This window comes from Rhamphochromis longiceps, linkage group LG23 (assembly GCF_057381845.1).
Source record: "Rhamphochromis longiceps isolate RC_006_pf linkage group LG23, R_longiceps_female_GT1.1, whole genome shotgun sequence".
Classification (NCBI taxonomy): Eukaryota; Metazoa; Chordata; class Actinopteri; order Cichliformes; family Cichlidae; genus Rhamphochromis; species Rhamphochromis longiceps.
The window spans coordinates 17,709,202-17,722,647 of record NC_140578.1 but is presented as its reverse complement, the minus strand read 5'-3'; the positions used below and the strand labels follow the sequence as shown (position 1 = coordinate 17,722,647).

Below are 13,446 nucleotides of genomic sequence, written 5' to 3'. Positions count from 1 at the left end.
ACAATAGATTTGGCAATATTTCAGGACCAACTGGAATCTTCATTGCCTTATGTTAAAATAAACAAAAATGTGGCAGTTTTCTGTGATTTTAAAATAATACTAAAACTGCAAAGTCATGAGAGAAGATAATAATATTGGCAATTTTGGTCTGTTGATGAAAAACAAAATGTCTCTTGATGTGACCTGAGAGTTTCCAGCATACAGTGTGGACTCTTTAGTCCAGTGGACAGAAGCTTCACTCCGGAATCCTGCAGGTCATTGTTACTCAAGTCCAACTCTCTCAGGCTAGAGGACTGTGAGTTGAAAACTGAGGAGAGAGCTTCACAGCTTTTCTCTGTGAGGTTACAGCCTCTCAATCTGAAAAAATATACAAAAGAAGGCTTTAATTAAAGTGTGTCTATGGTGGCCAAAATAGTTATTAGATTTAGCAATATTTATTCTGTTTTGTTTTGTCAGTGGGGTTAGGTTAATTGGTAATTCTACATTGTGAATGTGAGTGTGAATGGGTGTTTGTCTATATGTGTTTGCCCTGTGACAGACTGGTGACCAATATAGGGTGTATTCTGCCTCTTGCCCTATGGTAGCTGGGATAGGCTCCAGCACCCCCTGACAAGTATATTCAGAAGAGAATGAATGGATGGATGGATGGATGGATGGATGGATATTTTGTTTTAGGACTAAGTGAAATCCTTATTGTCTCTTGGCCTTATGTCAAATAAGTTAGAAATTTTAATTGTGAAATTTATCCTGACCTAGACTGAAATGCTAAAAATATAAAGATGCAAAAATATGTAAGTTAAACTTAATTACTAGGGGTGCAACGATACACAAAATTCACGGTTCGGTTCGATACTTTGGTGTCACGGTTCGATATTTTTTCGATACAAAAAAAATGTTCATGCCTTTTTAATTTGTCATTTATTAAAATTATAAATATATATTTTAACTCAAAAGTACAGTTTTTAAATTTAACCCTAACCCTTGTGCGTGTTTTTTATTTTGACAGTGAATGCGCACCTGCGGACCACTTATGTGCACCCCTGGTTATTTAGCTCGTCATATTGCAGCCACAGAAATTCTTTTGTCCATGAAACCATAAAGCTGCACTTTCTTTTTGCCTTATAGTCTGATTTGTCATAACTTCTCCATTTTGTGGAAAGCTTTTCTTTGGCTGTCACTTCTTCACCCTGACCTGTCTTATTTGGCTCAGCAGAACTAAAATATATATCCTGCTGCTTTTACACACGCACTCACATAAGCTCAGCGATTCTCTGCGCGATCAACCTCTCACATGTTTAAGCTTGCTGCGGGAGATTTCACTTGTCATGTTTGCATAGTAAGCTAACGATTGATAAGACGATGTCAGAGGAATTGGTGCACAAATTATCATCACTCACAGATCAGTGCTGTCGCTCTCTATACACAGTTCGCACGATTGCAAAGTGAAAGCAAATTCAAACGCGATTTCAATATGTCACATATTGACAGTGGCTCACCGATGCCAATGACATAATTACCCAGCTACATTTCTGAAAGAATGCAAAAGCATTGACATATATTTTTCCTTCCTACAATAGCCGGACGGGCAGGGCAGAGATAGATTTTGGTAGCCCGACTGGAAAAATCGCTAGCCCCAGGACGTCGGGCTAGCGATTTTGCGAGCCCTGTATCTGATTGAGGAATCACTCATCTTTGGAAAAGAGAGTTTATTACAGAGAAATGTCTCTTTCCAAAATAAAAGCTATACTATCCGCTTCTTCTGGGCTATATTCTCAGCAGCACATTAAACATATAAGGAGAATCATGTGCTAACAGCTGTCTAAATGACTCGGCTAAAGTTAGTAGCATGCTTGCTTGTTTTTGTCTGCTTCCACTTGTCTTTGCACTAGGATGATGTCGGCGTAAATGTGCAGTCATATTCGTTGTGTTCCCACTAGTGCTTTCAGGTTAATCTCGTTGAAATGACCTTAACGCCACAACACGGCAAATCTCCGCTACTGCCAATGGGGCTAGACGGCCAACACGTTAACGAGCTAACTGCGCTAACACACTAGTTCCCACCCATGTAATTGAGCATTGCATGGCACATCTAACATACTGTTTTACTTTAGTCCATGACTCGCTTACCTTCAGGGTCATACGTCACATGAAAACCAAAATAATTCCAAACGCCAGATCTGAATGAGGGTGGGGGAGGTCCATGTTGCAAGGAGAGCTTAACTTCTGTCTCGCTAGCTTGCCCTGCGCTCTTCCTTCTGACGATGCTGTCTGTGTTGAGCGCTCAGTGGATCTGCGCTCGACAGTGCAGCCTAGGCGGAGTAGTCGAACGCAGATTCACTGAGCGCTCAACACAGACAGCATCGTCAGAAGGAAAGTTGATAAAATAAATTACAAATTTTGTATTGTTCGATGCATATGCGTACCGAACCGAAAGCACTGTATCGAACGGTTCAATATCGATACGAATATCATTGCACCCCTATTAATTACCTATGTTTAATAATGTATTTTTTTTCCCGTAAAAACAAATCACCTGAGCTAACCTGATAGTTTCTAGTCTACAGTGTGGACTCTCCATTCCAACAGACAGAAGCTCTACACCAGAATCCCTTAGGTTATTGTTACTCATGTCCAACTCTGTCAAACTAGAGGACTGGGATCTGAGAACTGAGGACAGAGCTTCACAGCCTTTCTCTGACAGGTTACAGGCACTCAGTCTAAAAAAAGAAGAGAAAGAAAATGTGATTAGATAAATTCAAATGATGAATACAGATGAGCCAAACAGCACAATTCGCCAGTTAATTAAATGCTATCCTGGGACAAATCTTAAATAATTTGAATTTGTTTAGGGAAAACTAAATTCTTTCTTTGTATCTAAATGGAAACCACTGAGTGAAAGATACATTTATTGATATTAGTTCAGCACCAAATGGCAAAGGCATACAGCCCTGTCATGGGTGTTTAAAGGACTGAAGCCATGTTTTTTTTTTTTTTTTTTTGGGGGGGGGGGGGGGGGGGGGGGGGAGGGATTTATTTAGTAGGTGCTTGTTGTTCACATTCTAATTGTTTTTGAGAGACTAAAGAGGGATAGAATTTCTCATCTGAGAACCACAATGATTAAGTTTCTCAACACATAGTCATATTAGTATACATCTGTTTGACAAAGTAAAGATACAAAGATCACCAGGCAATGTAACCACACAAGCAATGTAAACACTGTGATTCAGTTTTCAGCTTGTTTGTTTTTGTCTTCATTTTCCTGCTATTTAAGGAAATGAATATAAAAAAAGTTGAGATTACATCTTTTTGTTGGATTTTTTAATGTTGCTGATATCACAGTTAGGCATGCGTAGACGCAACCTCAAAGTGTGTGGACAAACCAGTGGCTACAACTTGAGGAAGAACATTTTGGAGAATTGAGCAGAGACCCCTATGTTAGTAGGATCTTCATGTGCTCACGTTTAGTGTGTTGGAAGTAGGTTGTTGTGTCCAAATTTGTTGAGCTCCTTAAATGTTTTTCTTTTTTCTTCAAAGGTTATCCAGGATTTAGTATATGTTTGTCAGAGTAAAAATTTTAGTGTCCACAATATTAAAAAGCTTATCAGCTGTACTAAAATTAATAAAAGTAATTTGGTAATATGGTACGATATGGACTTGTGATGAAAGAAATCACTGAATCAACCATATTTTGTAACGAAATGGATGAGCACAAATATACTTACAGAGCTTTGTTGGATGCTTTGACCACTGGAAGCAGCTTCAGAAGAGCCTCCTCTGAAGCAGAGTATTTCTTCATGTCAAACATGTCCAGATCTTTTTCTGATGACAGTAAGATGAAGGCCAGAGCTGACCACTGTGCAGGAGACAGTTTGTCTGTGGAGAGATGCCCTGATTTCAAGGACTGTTGGATCTCCTCCACTAGAGAACAATCCTTCAGTTCATTCAGACAGTGGAAAAGATTGATGCTTTTCTCTGCAGACAGATTCTTTCTAATTTTCTTCTTGATGTACTGGACTGTTACCTGATTGTTTGACCACTTACTTCCTGCTTCTGTCAACAGACCTCGTAGAAGATTCTGATTGGTCTGCAGTGAAAGACCCAGGAGGAAGCGGAGGAACAAGTCCAGGTGTCCATTTGGACTCTGTAAGGCCTTCTCCACAGCACTCTGGTGGATATACTGGAGTTTTGGTTTGTTAAATAATTTAGACAACATGGTTGTTGTTGGTTGTTCCTCTTCCAGCAGATTGACTCCAGAGTTGATGAAGGTCAGATGGACATGAAGAGCAGCCAGAAACTCCTGAACACTCAGATGGATGAAGCAGTACACCTTGTACTGGTACAGTCCTCTCTCCTCTTTAAAGATCTGTGTGAACACTCCTGAGTACACTGAGGCTGCTCTGATATTGATGCCACACTCTGTCAGGTCTGATTCATAGAAGATCAGGTTTCCTTTCTGCAGCTGATGAAAAGCCAGTTTTCCCAGTGACTCAATCATCGTCCTGCTCTCTGGACTCCAGTGTGGATCTGTCTCAGTTCCTCCATCATACTTGACCTTCTTCACTTTGGCCTGAACCACCAGGAAGTGGATGTACATCTCAGTCAGGGTTGTGGGTAGCTCTCCTCCCTCTCTGGTTTTCAGCACATCCTCCAGAACTGTAGCAGTGATCCAGCAGAAGACTGGGATGTGGCACATGATGTGTAGGCTTCGTGATGTCTTGATGTGGGAAATGATCCTCCTGGCTTGCCCCTCATCACTGAATCTCTTCCTGAAGTACTCCTCCTTCTGTGGATCAGTAAACCCTCTGACATCTGTCACCAAATCAACACAATGTGGAGGGATCTGATTGGCTGCTGCAGGTCGTGTGGTTATCCAGAGGCGAGCAGAGGGAAGCAGATTCCCACTGATGAGGTTTATCAGCAGCACATCCACTGAGGAGGACTTTCTAGGGTCACTCAGAAGTTTAATTTTGTTGAAGTCCAGAGGAGGTCGACACTCATCCAGACCATCAAAGATGAACACAACCTGGAAGTCTTCAAAGCTGCAGATTCCTGCTTCTTTGGTTTCAGTAAAGAAGTGATGAACAAGTTCCACCAAGCTGAACTTTTCCTCTTTCAGCACATTCAGCTCTCTGAAAGTGAATGGAAATATGAACTGGATATCCTGGTTTGCTTTTTCTTCAGCCCAGTCCAGAGTGAACTTCTGTGTTAAGACTGTTTTCCCAATGCCAGCCACTCCTTTTGTCAGCACTGTTCTTACTGTTTGATTACTTGCAGTTGAGGCTTTAAAGATGTCTTCTTGTCTGATTATTGTTTCTGGTCTGTCTGATTTCCTGGATACTGTTTCAATCTGTCTAACCTCATGCTCATCACTGAGCTCTGGAGTCCCTCCCTCTGTGATGAAAAGCTCTGTGTAGATCTGATTCAGAAGGGTTGGGTTTCCTGCTTTAGCAATCCCCTCAAACACACACTGGAACTTCTTCTTCAGGTTCGATTTAAGTTCACATTCACAAAGTGGAGAAAGCACTTCTGAAAAAACACAAGTAATAAATTAAAGTAACGAGTTGTGCATAACTATCCAAAAATTCCAATTGCCTGAAGACTAAGTATAAATGTTCTATTTATCCAGAGGTTGAAATTTTAAGAGAAATCCCCTTACGGTTCCATAGACGCTCAGCCAGATCCTCCTGCTTCATTCTCTTCAGGAACTGCACTGCAATCTTCAGAATAGCCCCTCTCCCACTCCTCATCTGCTCTTCTTCATCTTTACTGTCCATGGTCCCACCTCCCTGCTGTTTTTCTGAACATTCTGGGTTGTCTGGACTCAAAAGTCTCTGGATTTTCTTCAGCTCCATCTTCACAAAAGTGATGATGTTGTCCTCCAGCCGCTGTAACAGAATACTATACAAATGACCCAATCAGACCCAATCATGGAGCCAAAAAGCAGAGCTATGTTGAACATTTAAGATAATCCAGAAATCTACAAAGAGCAATGATATCTGTTACCAGCATAGCTGTAAAAGTAGTTGTTATATATGTACAGACCATAAATATATTTTCCAGACATGTTTGATGCTGCTGGGCAGACTGACCACTGGGAACCTCTGAGCTCTCCCAGTCCACTCTGTGGAGAAATCATGAAAAATTAGTTCAGGCACTGAATAAAGGTCCAGGAAATTATACTTTGACAAAGACAGTTATCGAGAGGACTCCTGTAATTGTAAAAGTTTACTACTCTTGCTGATCCGACTAAGAAGCAACAGCTCAGTTTAATGTTTTTCTTTGAGTTTAAGTTCTTGCCGTGTTCTGATAAGCTTTCATGCTCAGCAAACTTCAAGTTTGAAACGTTAAACTGTATATCAGATTCTGGAAATATCAGTCAATCTTGGTTTTAATCTTGTTCAATCTTGTTTAAATCCTTACTCCAAGAAGTCCAAGAAGTTGAGTCTTTTCCTTGAATTTAAAGAACCATTTACTGTGCCATCCATTTTCATGGACACAAAAATGAATTCTTTTCCACTGGATTTTTTATATGTGGCTTTCTCTGGATAAACAAAGGGCAGAGGACTGGACTGCACGCTGTCATAGAGATCAAGATCCCCAGCTTAACTTTATCCAAAAAAGGAATAAAATGACTTAACATGCAGTCTTTTTATGGGTAAGTGCTAATAGTTAGTGATACTTAATTCTAGTCAGAATATAATCGAATAAAGGTCTAATCAATATGATGAATAAGAAAAAAAATAGCCCAACCATTGAAATGATTCCAATACCTGACTTTTAACTGAGATTTTGTGTGGAGTGGTATGTTTAGTACTAATTCCCCTCCCATGCTGACGGTGGATCAAGGAGACCAGTGCATATGCTGCAGGCCCGGATGTATTGTCTACATTGGCTGTCCCTTACCCTTTACCCACCCCTGTTGCTTGTCATGTGTTTCTTTGGTGTATTAAGAGTTTTTTCATGTGCTATGTGCAGAGGTGTTTTTTTTTTCTGTTCTCAAACTGATCTCCCTATTGGAGCTCAGTTTGGAGGGAGTTATTTTTTTCTCCTTATCTGTCCTCATGTGGTGTATTTTCCATTGTTATACCTCTCTGACCTGTCTTGCCCATGTGATGTTTTTGTGTAATGTATGTATGGTCGGAGGGTAAGATGGCGCCGCCATTGCGTGCAGTAGGTGAGCAGCCTTAACATGAAATTAACCCTTGTGGGACTAATAAAGGTATATCTTATCTCATCTCTTATCTTAATGCTGATATTGGTCTCAGAGAGTCTCTTTGTGTAAGGGGTGATAGGAATGAGAGGAAGGAATAAGTGAGACACTAAGAAGGCTGAAGAATCTCAGAGAATCTCTTATTTTACAATGTATGATTTAAAAAACAAGTCATTGAGAGAAAAAAGTATTCCTATATAACTGAAATAAAAAGGGATAATGTTGAAATCATAAAGAGTCGTGATATGCATGAGTGACTGAGCTAATGAGAAATTATGCTGAAGTACCCTCAGCATGTTGGGGCTTTCTCTGTATTCCTGTAGGGTTTTTTACCTCACAATATGAAGCAGCAGAGTAAATAAAAATGAATTTAAATTATTATTATTATAATAACTAGTGAAAACAGTCGACAGTACATTAGTGAGATTGAAAAAGACTTCTGTAGAGACTATGGCATTGTTAATGTCAAATGAAGTCTACACAACCCCCAAGGAAATGTTCTTGCAAAGCATGCTGTTCAGATTGACAAACTCCCTCTGATAAAAAGAGGATCCACTGCTAGAACTGATATGCTACAGAGCAACAGCTATAATACCTACTGGTAATAACCCGGCTGGACTATTCATGGGACTTAAAATCTATCTACTCTCCCATCACACAAAGGGAACCTGATTCCAAAACGGCCAGATTAAACTCTAATCAGATGCAGAAATTATGATACAAAACTGGAAGCATTTTATTTCAACAGGAGACATGGAGTGAAACACCTGCCTCCACTTCACTTCTCAGCAAGAAATGAGACATAACAACAGAGTTCTTGTCAGAAACACTTCAGGATAGGTGATGGACATAACAAAACACTTCAAAGAAATAGAATAATCTGTAAACCTGGTGTGAGATCTTTATGTTACAGTCATTACTATAAGAAGTTACTGTTTTTTAAAACAGAAAAGTTTAACTAATTAAGGTTACACATTAATATCAGAATGCTACTGTTTAGTAAATGATAACTCAGGTTTGTATAAGTAACTCAGAGTGAAGTCAGTTTAAAGGGAGTTGTCAAGGTGGCACATAAAAGAGTTAGAGTTAATCATGCATGTGACTAATATGTGCATGGAGCTAATAAAGTGAGATAGTGAGTACAAAAAACTATATTATTCTCTTTTCCTTTTTTTCTGTTTTTTGTAACAACTTCACAGGTCCTTTTTGCTTGTATGTTTGAAGTCTGGATGTACATCCTTATCTAGAACTATTGTACAAATACTAGAGATGGCACGATACCACTTTTTTATGTCCGATACCGATACCGATATCATAAATTTGGATATCTGCCGATACCGATATGAATCCGATATAGTGTGTTTTAATCAACAAAACTGTTTTTTTTTTAAATATCTTGCCGCATTTTGTATAAGTTCATACTCAAGTTTAAAACAACAACTACACTAAAGCTATTCTGTTATACCTGTATGCAAAAAAAAATATTTCATAGTTCAGCAATACTGATCAATCTAATAAACTTAAACCTACACCATCCTCCCTATTCTGGTATTTTAAAGAGTACTTAGCATAAATATTAAGCAACCTAACTAATAGGGTTCCAACTCCCAGCAACAACAAAAATAAATAAATAAAAAATAGGGAACCACCCCTCACGCTCCACCTCATGATGCTTAATCGACGTAATCAACCTTAATTTGATGCAGTGTGAAAAAAAATGCACAGAAATCAATTATTTTTCAAGAAATATTAAATAGATTCAACATCTTTCTTCAACAAAATTGCAGACTGCACAGATGGTACCTTCCCAAAGGAAAAAGTACTATAGCTTACTAGGGTATATATATATTAGACTTAATAGTTACTATATACAGTAATGGACTTCTATTCATTTTGCATCAAATTAAAACTTTGGGTGTCAGATAATTATTTATTAAAAGCTAGACATTTTAAATGAGAATAAGAAAGAAAAGTATGTATTTGTGCCCCCTTTTCCCTGTTAATGCCCTATCGGCCCCCCTGGCTAAACTTTGCTAGATCCGCCCCTGCACAGTTACCAGCGTCAGCTACGTAGAAAAAGATCCTGGTGTAGAAAGTAAATAAATTCTAACAACAGCTTATCAAGCTTAAACGAGCTGCTGTTGTTCAGCCGCTGGTTTCCTATTTCTGGTGCAAAGTGGGCCAAAAGCAAACAAGAGACACGGACTCGCGACAGAAAAGCCGATCAGCTGATCGTTAAGCAGTTTCATGATTGAAGTAGCAGCAAGAGGAGGCAGTCGCTCCATATATCGCTTGTTAAGCTTAACGCAGGAATGCTTTACAAACATTCAGAGATGGACTTACACACTTGCTTTACTTCTCTCGGGGATAACTTTGTCGGAAATGAAATGCCGGGTTGCTAGCGAAGCTCCAAATGCTATCCAGACCACCGACAGGTCCCGCATGCCACAGCCGCTCTATCACGTGATGCATACTGCTCCGACGTGCTAACGTTCTGAGGTGAGTTACGGCGTGTTGCAAGTTTTGTGAGGTGCTTTCGTGATATTTAATGGATCGGATTACATTTTTTATTTTTCTCCGATATCCGATCCAGTAATTTAGGTCAGTATCGGACCGATACCGATACGTAATATCGGATCGGTCCATCTCTAACAAATACAGTAGTTCTTTTTCAGATACAGTAGCAATTTGTATGAAAACTAGATTTCAGTGAATACTACTTGATAATTTGGGGTAAAATCAATAAGGATATCTTACATTATACAGTATACAACACAACATAAATGATAGAAGAAAAAATTTTGATAAACATTATTCTATGTTTGCTGAAGTGGAATTCTGACAGTTTCATCACATTTACATCTAATGTGATCATTCGCAAAGGATTCTGGGAAGTAGCTAGCCGGTCGTCACGGCAAAGCTACGAGAGCGTCTCTCAGCATGGGCCCGAAAAAAGTTCTGTCAGCCGAGGAAGGAGACGATATTAAGAAGTCGCTGGAGTTTATGACAGAGGAGATTTCTACTGTCAAACTGCAGCAGAAAGCCATCCTGGACCTGGTCGAGGAAGTTAAGGCTCTCCGCATCCAGAACGCCGAGAAGGATCGGCGGCTGGCGTACCTGGAGAACAGAGTGGCGGATTTGGAGCAGTACACCCGGATGAACGATGTTATCATCACGGGGCTTCGCATCAAACCCCGGTCATACGCCCGGGCGGTCGCCACTGACAATGTAGGAGGGCCAGGAGAGGAAGATGTCAACTCCACGGAGCATCAAGTGGTTACCTTTCTACGGTCCAAAGGTGTGGAAGTGGATTATAACAACATTGAGGCTTGCCACCCTCTACCCCGAAAAAATGACAGTAACAAACCAGCCATCATTGTGAGATTTGCAAACAGAAAACAGAAAACAGCACTGTTAAAACAAGGAAGGAAACTGAAAGGATCCGATGTCTTCATGAACGAACATCTGATAAAAAGAAATGCGGACATTGCCAGGAAAGCACGTTACTTGAAGAAACAGGGAAAAATTCAAAATACATGGACCACCAACTGCAAAGTATTCATTAAACTCAATGGAACACCGGAACAAGCCAAAGTGTTGGTCATCAGAAATATGGAAGAGCTGGACAAATACTGAGGTCAACTTACTCTGGAGGTATGAATACACATGTGACGTGACACACAACACAACACATGGCACAGTCCAAAAGAACTTCATCTGCATCCGGCAACAATATCAACATGACTCATTGGAATTCTCTTTATGATAATCTGGAACTGAGAACATTTCGATACACAGACCATAATGTTCTAGACTTAGAAAAGGATATAGACCCGGAAAATAATTTCTTCTACAACATCAGCTGTAACTGCTGCTACTTCACTGATGAACAGTTTAAGCACACCATCAACACGGAAAATAAATTATCAATAATCCATTTTAATAGCAGAAGTCTGTATGCCAACTTCAACAATATAAAGGAATATCTAAATGAGTTGACAAATCCATTTGGAATTATTGCCATTTCTGAAACATGGATCAATGCGGAGAAAGGAATGGACTTTGGACTGGAGGGATATGAAGTGAATTTTGTAAATAGAAGGAACAAGAGTGGAGGGGGAGTAGCTGTGTATGTGGATAAAAACCTAAACTACAAGGTGGTAGAAAGTATGACAACTGTAATTGATAATTTACTAGAATGTATAACAATTGAAATTTATAAGGAAAAAGAAAAAAATGTAATAATTAGCTGTATATATAGAACACCTGGCTCTAGTATTCAAGTATTTAATGACTTCATAGAGGAAATATTCTCTAAAACAAATCAAAAAGTTATGTTTATCTGTGGTGATTTTAATATTGACCTGTTGAATCCAAAAAAGCATAAAATGACCGACGAATTCCTAAACACTATGTACAGTTTGAGTTTACATCCTAAAATAACCAGGCCTAGCAGAATTACACCACATTGTGCCACCTTACTTGACAATATTTTCACTAACAATATGGAAAACAACATTGTGAGCGGAATATTAATTAATGACATCAGTGATCACCTACCAGTTTTTGCAGTTTATGACACTAATTATAAGAAAAATCTGCATGAAGAACAACTGAGATACAGACGTGTAAGGACGGAAGAAACTATGACTGCATTTAAGAACGATCTATTAAATCAGGACTGGGACAAGGTGTACAAAGAAGCTGATATTGATATTGCATATGGCATATTTTTAAGAATATTCATGGAGTTGTACGATAAAAACTGTCCAACAATAAAATACAACAGAAAGCACAAATATTCAGATAGACCATGGCTCACTAAGGGTTTACAAAATGCATGTAAAAAGAAAAATACACTCTATAGGGAATACCTAAAACAAAGAACAAAAGAAGCTGAAAATAAATATAAAAAATACAAAAATAAGTTGACCAATATTATACGTGTATGTAGAAAGGAGTATTATAGTAAAATATTGAACAACAATAAACATAATATGAAAGGAATATGGGATGTTTTAAACGGTATCATTAAAAATAATTCTGGACAACAAAGTTATCCACAATACTTTATCGATAATGGCAATCTTATGGAAAACACTGCTGATAAGGTCAACAGCTTTAATCATTATTTTGTAAATATTGGACCAAAACTGGCAGAACAAATTCCTGAGTCACTGCCATCAGTAGAATGTAGTGAAAACCTGATTGATAGGAACCCTAACTCAATGTTCCTCACATCAGTGGAGGAAAAAGAAATAATTGACATTGTACACATGTGTAAATATAAAACATCCACTGATTGTAATGATATTGACATGAAAATCGTCAAGAAGGTGATTGAAGGAATTGTAGGACCTCTAACATATATTTGCAACTTATCATTTCAGACGGGAAAAGTGCCAAACAAAATGAAAATAGCTAAAGTTGTGCCGCTGTATAAAACCGGGGATAGACGCCACTTCACAAATTACAGGCCTGTTTCTTTACTACCACAATTCTCCAAAATCCTAGAAAACCTGTTTAATAAACGATTAGACAAATTCTTAGATAAATATAAATTACTCTCTGACAGTCAATATGGATTCAGATCAAAAAGATCAACATCTCTGGCATTAATCGAATCAATTGAGGAGATTACGAATGCTATAGATCAGAAACAGTATGCAGCTGGAGTATTTCTGGATCTCAAGAAAGCATTCGACACAATCAATCATGACATATTAATTAATAAACTGGAACGGTATGGGATTAGGGGGGTTGTACTGCAATGGGTGAAAAATTATTTAAGTGACCGGAAACAATTTGTGAAGCTGGGTGTCCATTCCTCATCATGCTTGGACATTGCTTGTGGTGTTCCACAAGGCTCTGTACTGGGTCCAAAATTATTTATTATTTATATAAATGATATTTGTAAGGCATCTGATATATTAAAATTAGTATTATTTGCAGATGACACAAATATTTTTTGTTCTGGGGGGAATCTAAAGGAGCTGCTGGATACAATTACTTCAGAAATGTGCAAAATTAAAAAATGGTTTAACAGGAACAAACTATCGCTAAATCTAAGTAAAACTAAAATTATCTTATTTGGGAATTCCCTTAGAAATGCACAAGTGCAGATTCATGTAGATGGTGTGGAAATTGAAAGAGTACTTGAACATAAGTTTCTTGGTGTGATTATAGATGATAAATTAAACTGGAAGTCTCATATAAATCATATACATAACAAAATT

General features: G+C 38.5%; 2 protein-coding genes across 3 annotated transcripts in view; one reads left to right on the top strand and one right to left on the bottom strand.

Moving 5' to 3' along the window:
* The window catches only part of LOC146641561 (protein NLRC3-like), a 41,250-nt gene that overhangs the window by 20,110 nt on the left and 7,694 nt on the right, over positions 1 to 13,446 (bottom strand). Inside the window, exons 7-11 of one of the 2 annotated variants that reach the window (XM_085399541.1) lie at positions 6,043 to 6,121; positions 5,657 to 5,885; positions 3,723 to 5,526; positions 2,544 to 2,717; positions 184 to 357 (exon numbers count right to left, since the gene is read on the bottom strand). In XM_085399541.1, the coding sequence (XP_085255667.1) occupies positions 184 to 357; positions 2,544 to 2,717; positions 3,723 to 5,526; positions 5,657 to 5,885; positions 6,043 to 6,121 (2,460 nt within the window). The remainder of the gene's footprint in view (positions 1 to 183; positions 358 to 2,543; positions 2,718 to 3,722; positions 5,527 to 5,656; positions 5,886 to 6,042; positions 6,122 to 13,446) is intronic. The other variant, XM_085399542.1, reaches the window with a different exon arrangement.
* LOC146641562 (uncharacterized) lies at positions 10,106 to 11,454 on the top strand. The gene has a single exon (XM_085399566.1). It carries the CDS (start codon positions 10,151 to 10,153, stop codon positions 10,844 to 10,846), a length of 696 nt encoding a protein of 231 aa, XP_085255692.1. The 5' UTR covers positions 10,106 to 10,150; the 3' UTR covers positions 10,847 to 11,454.

Coding starts and splice junctions, on each gene's coding strand:
- LOC146641562 (XM_085399566.1), top strand. CDS start 10,151: ATGGGCCCGAAAAAAGTTCTGTCAGCCGAGGAAGGAGACGATATTAAG.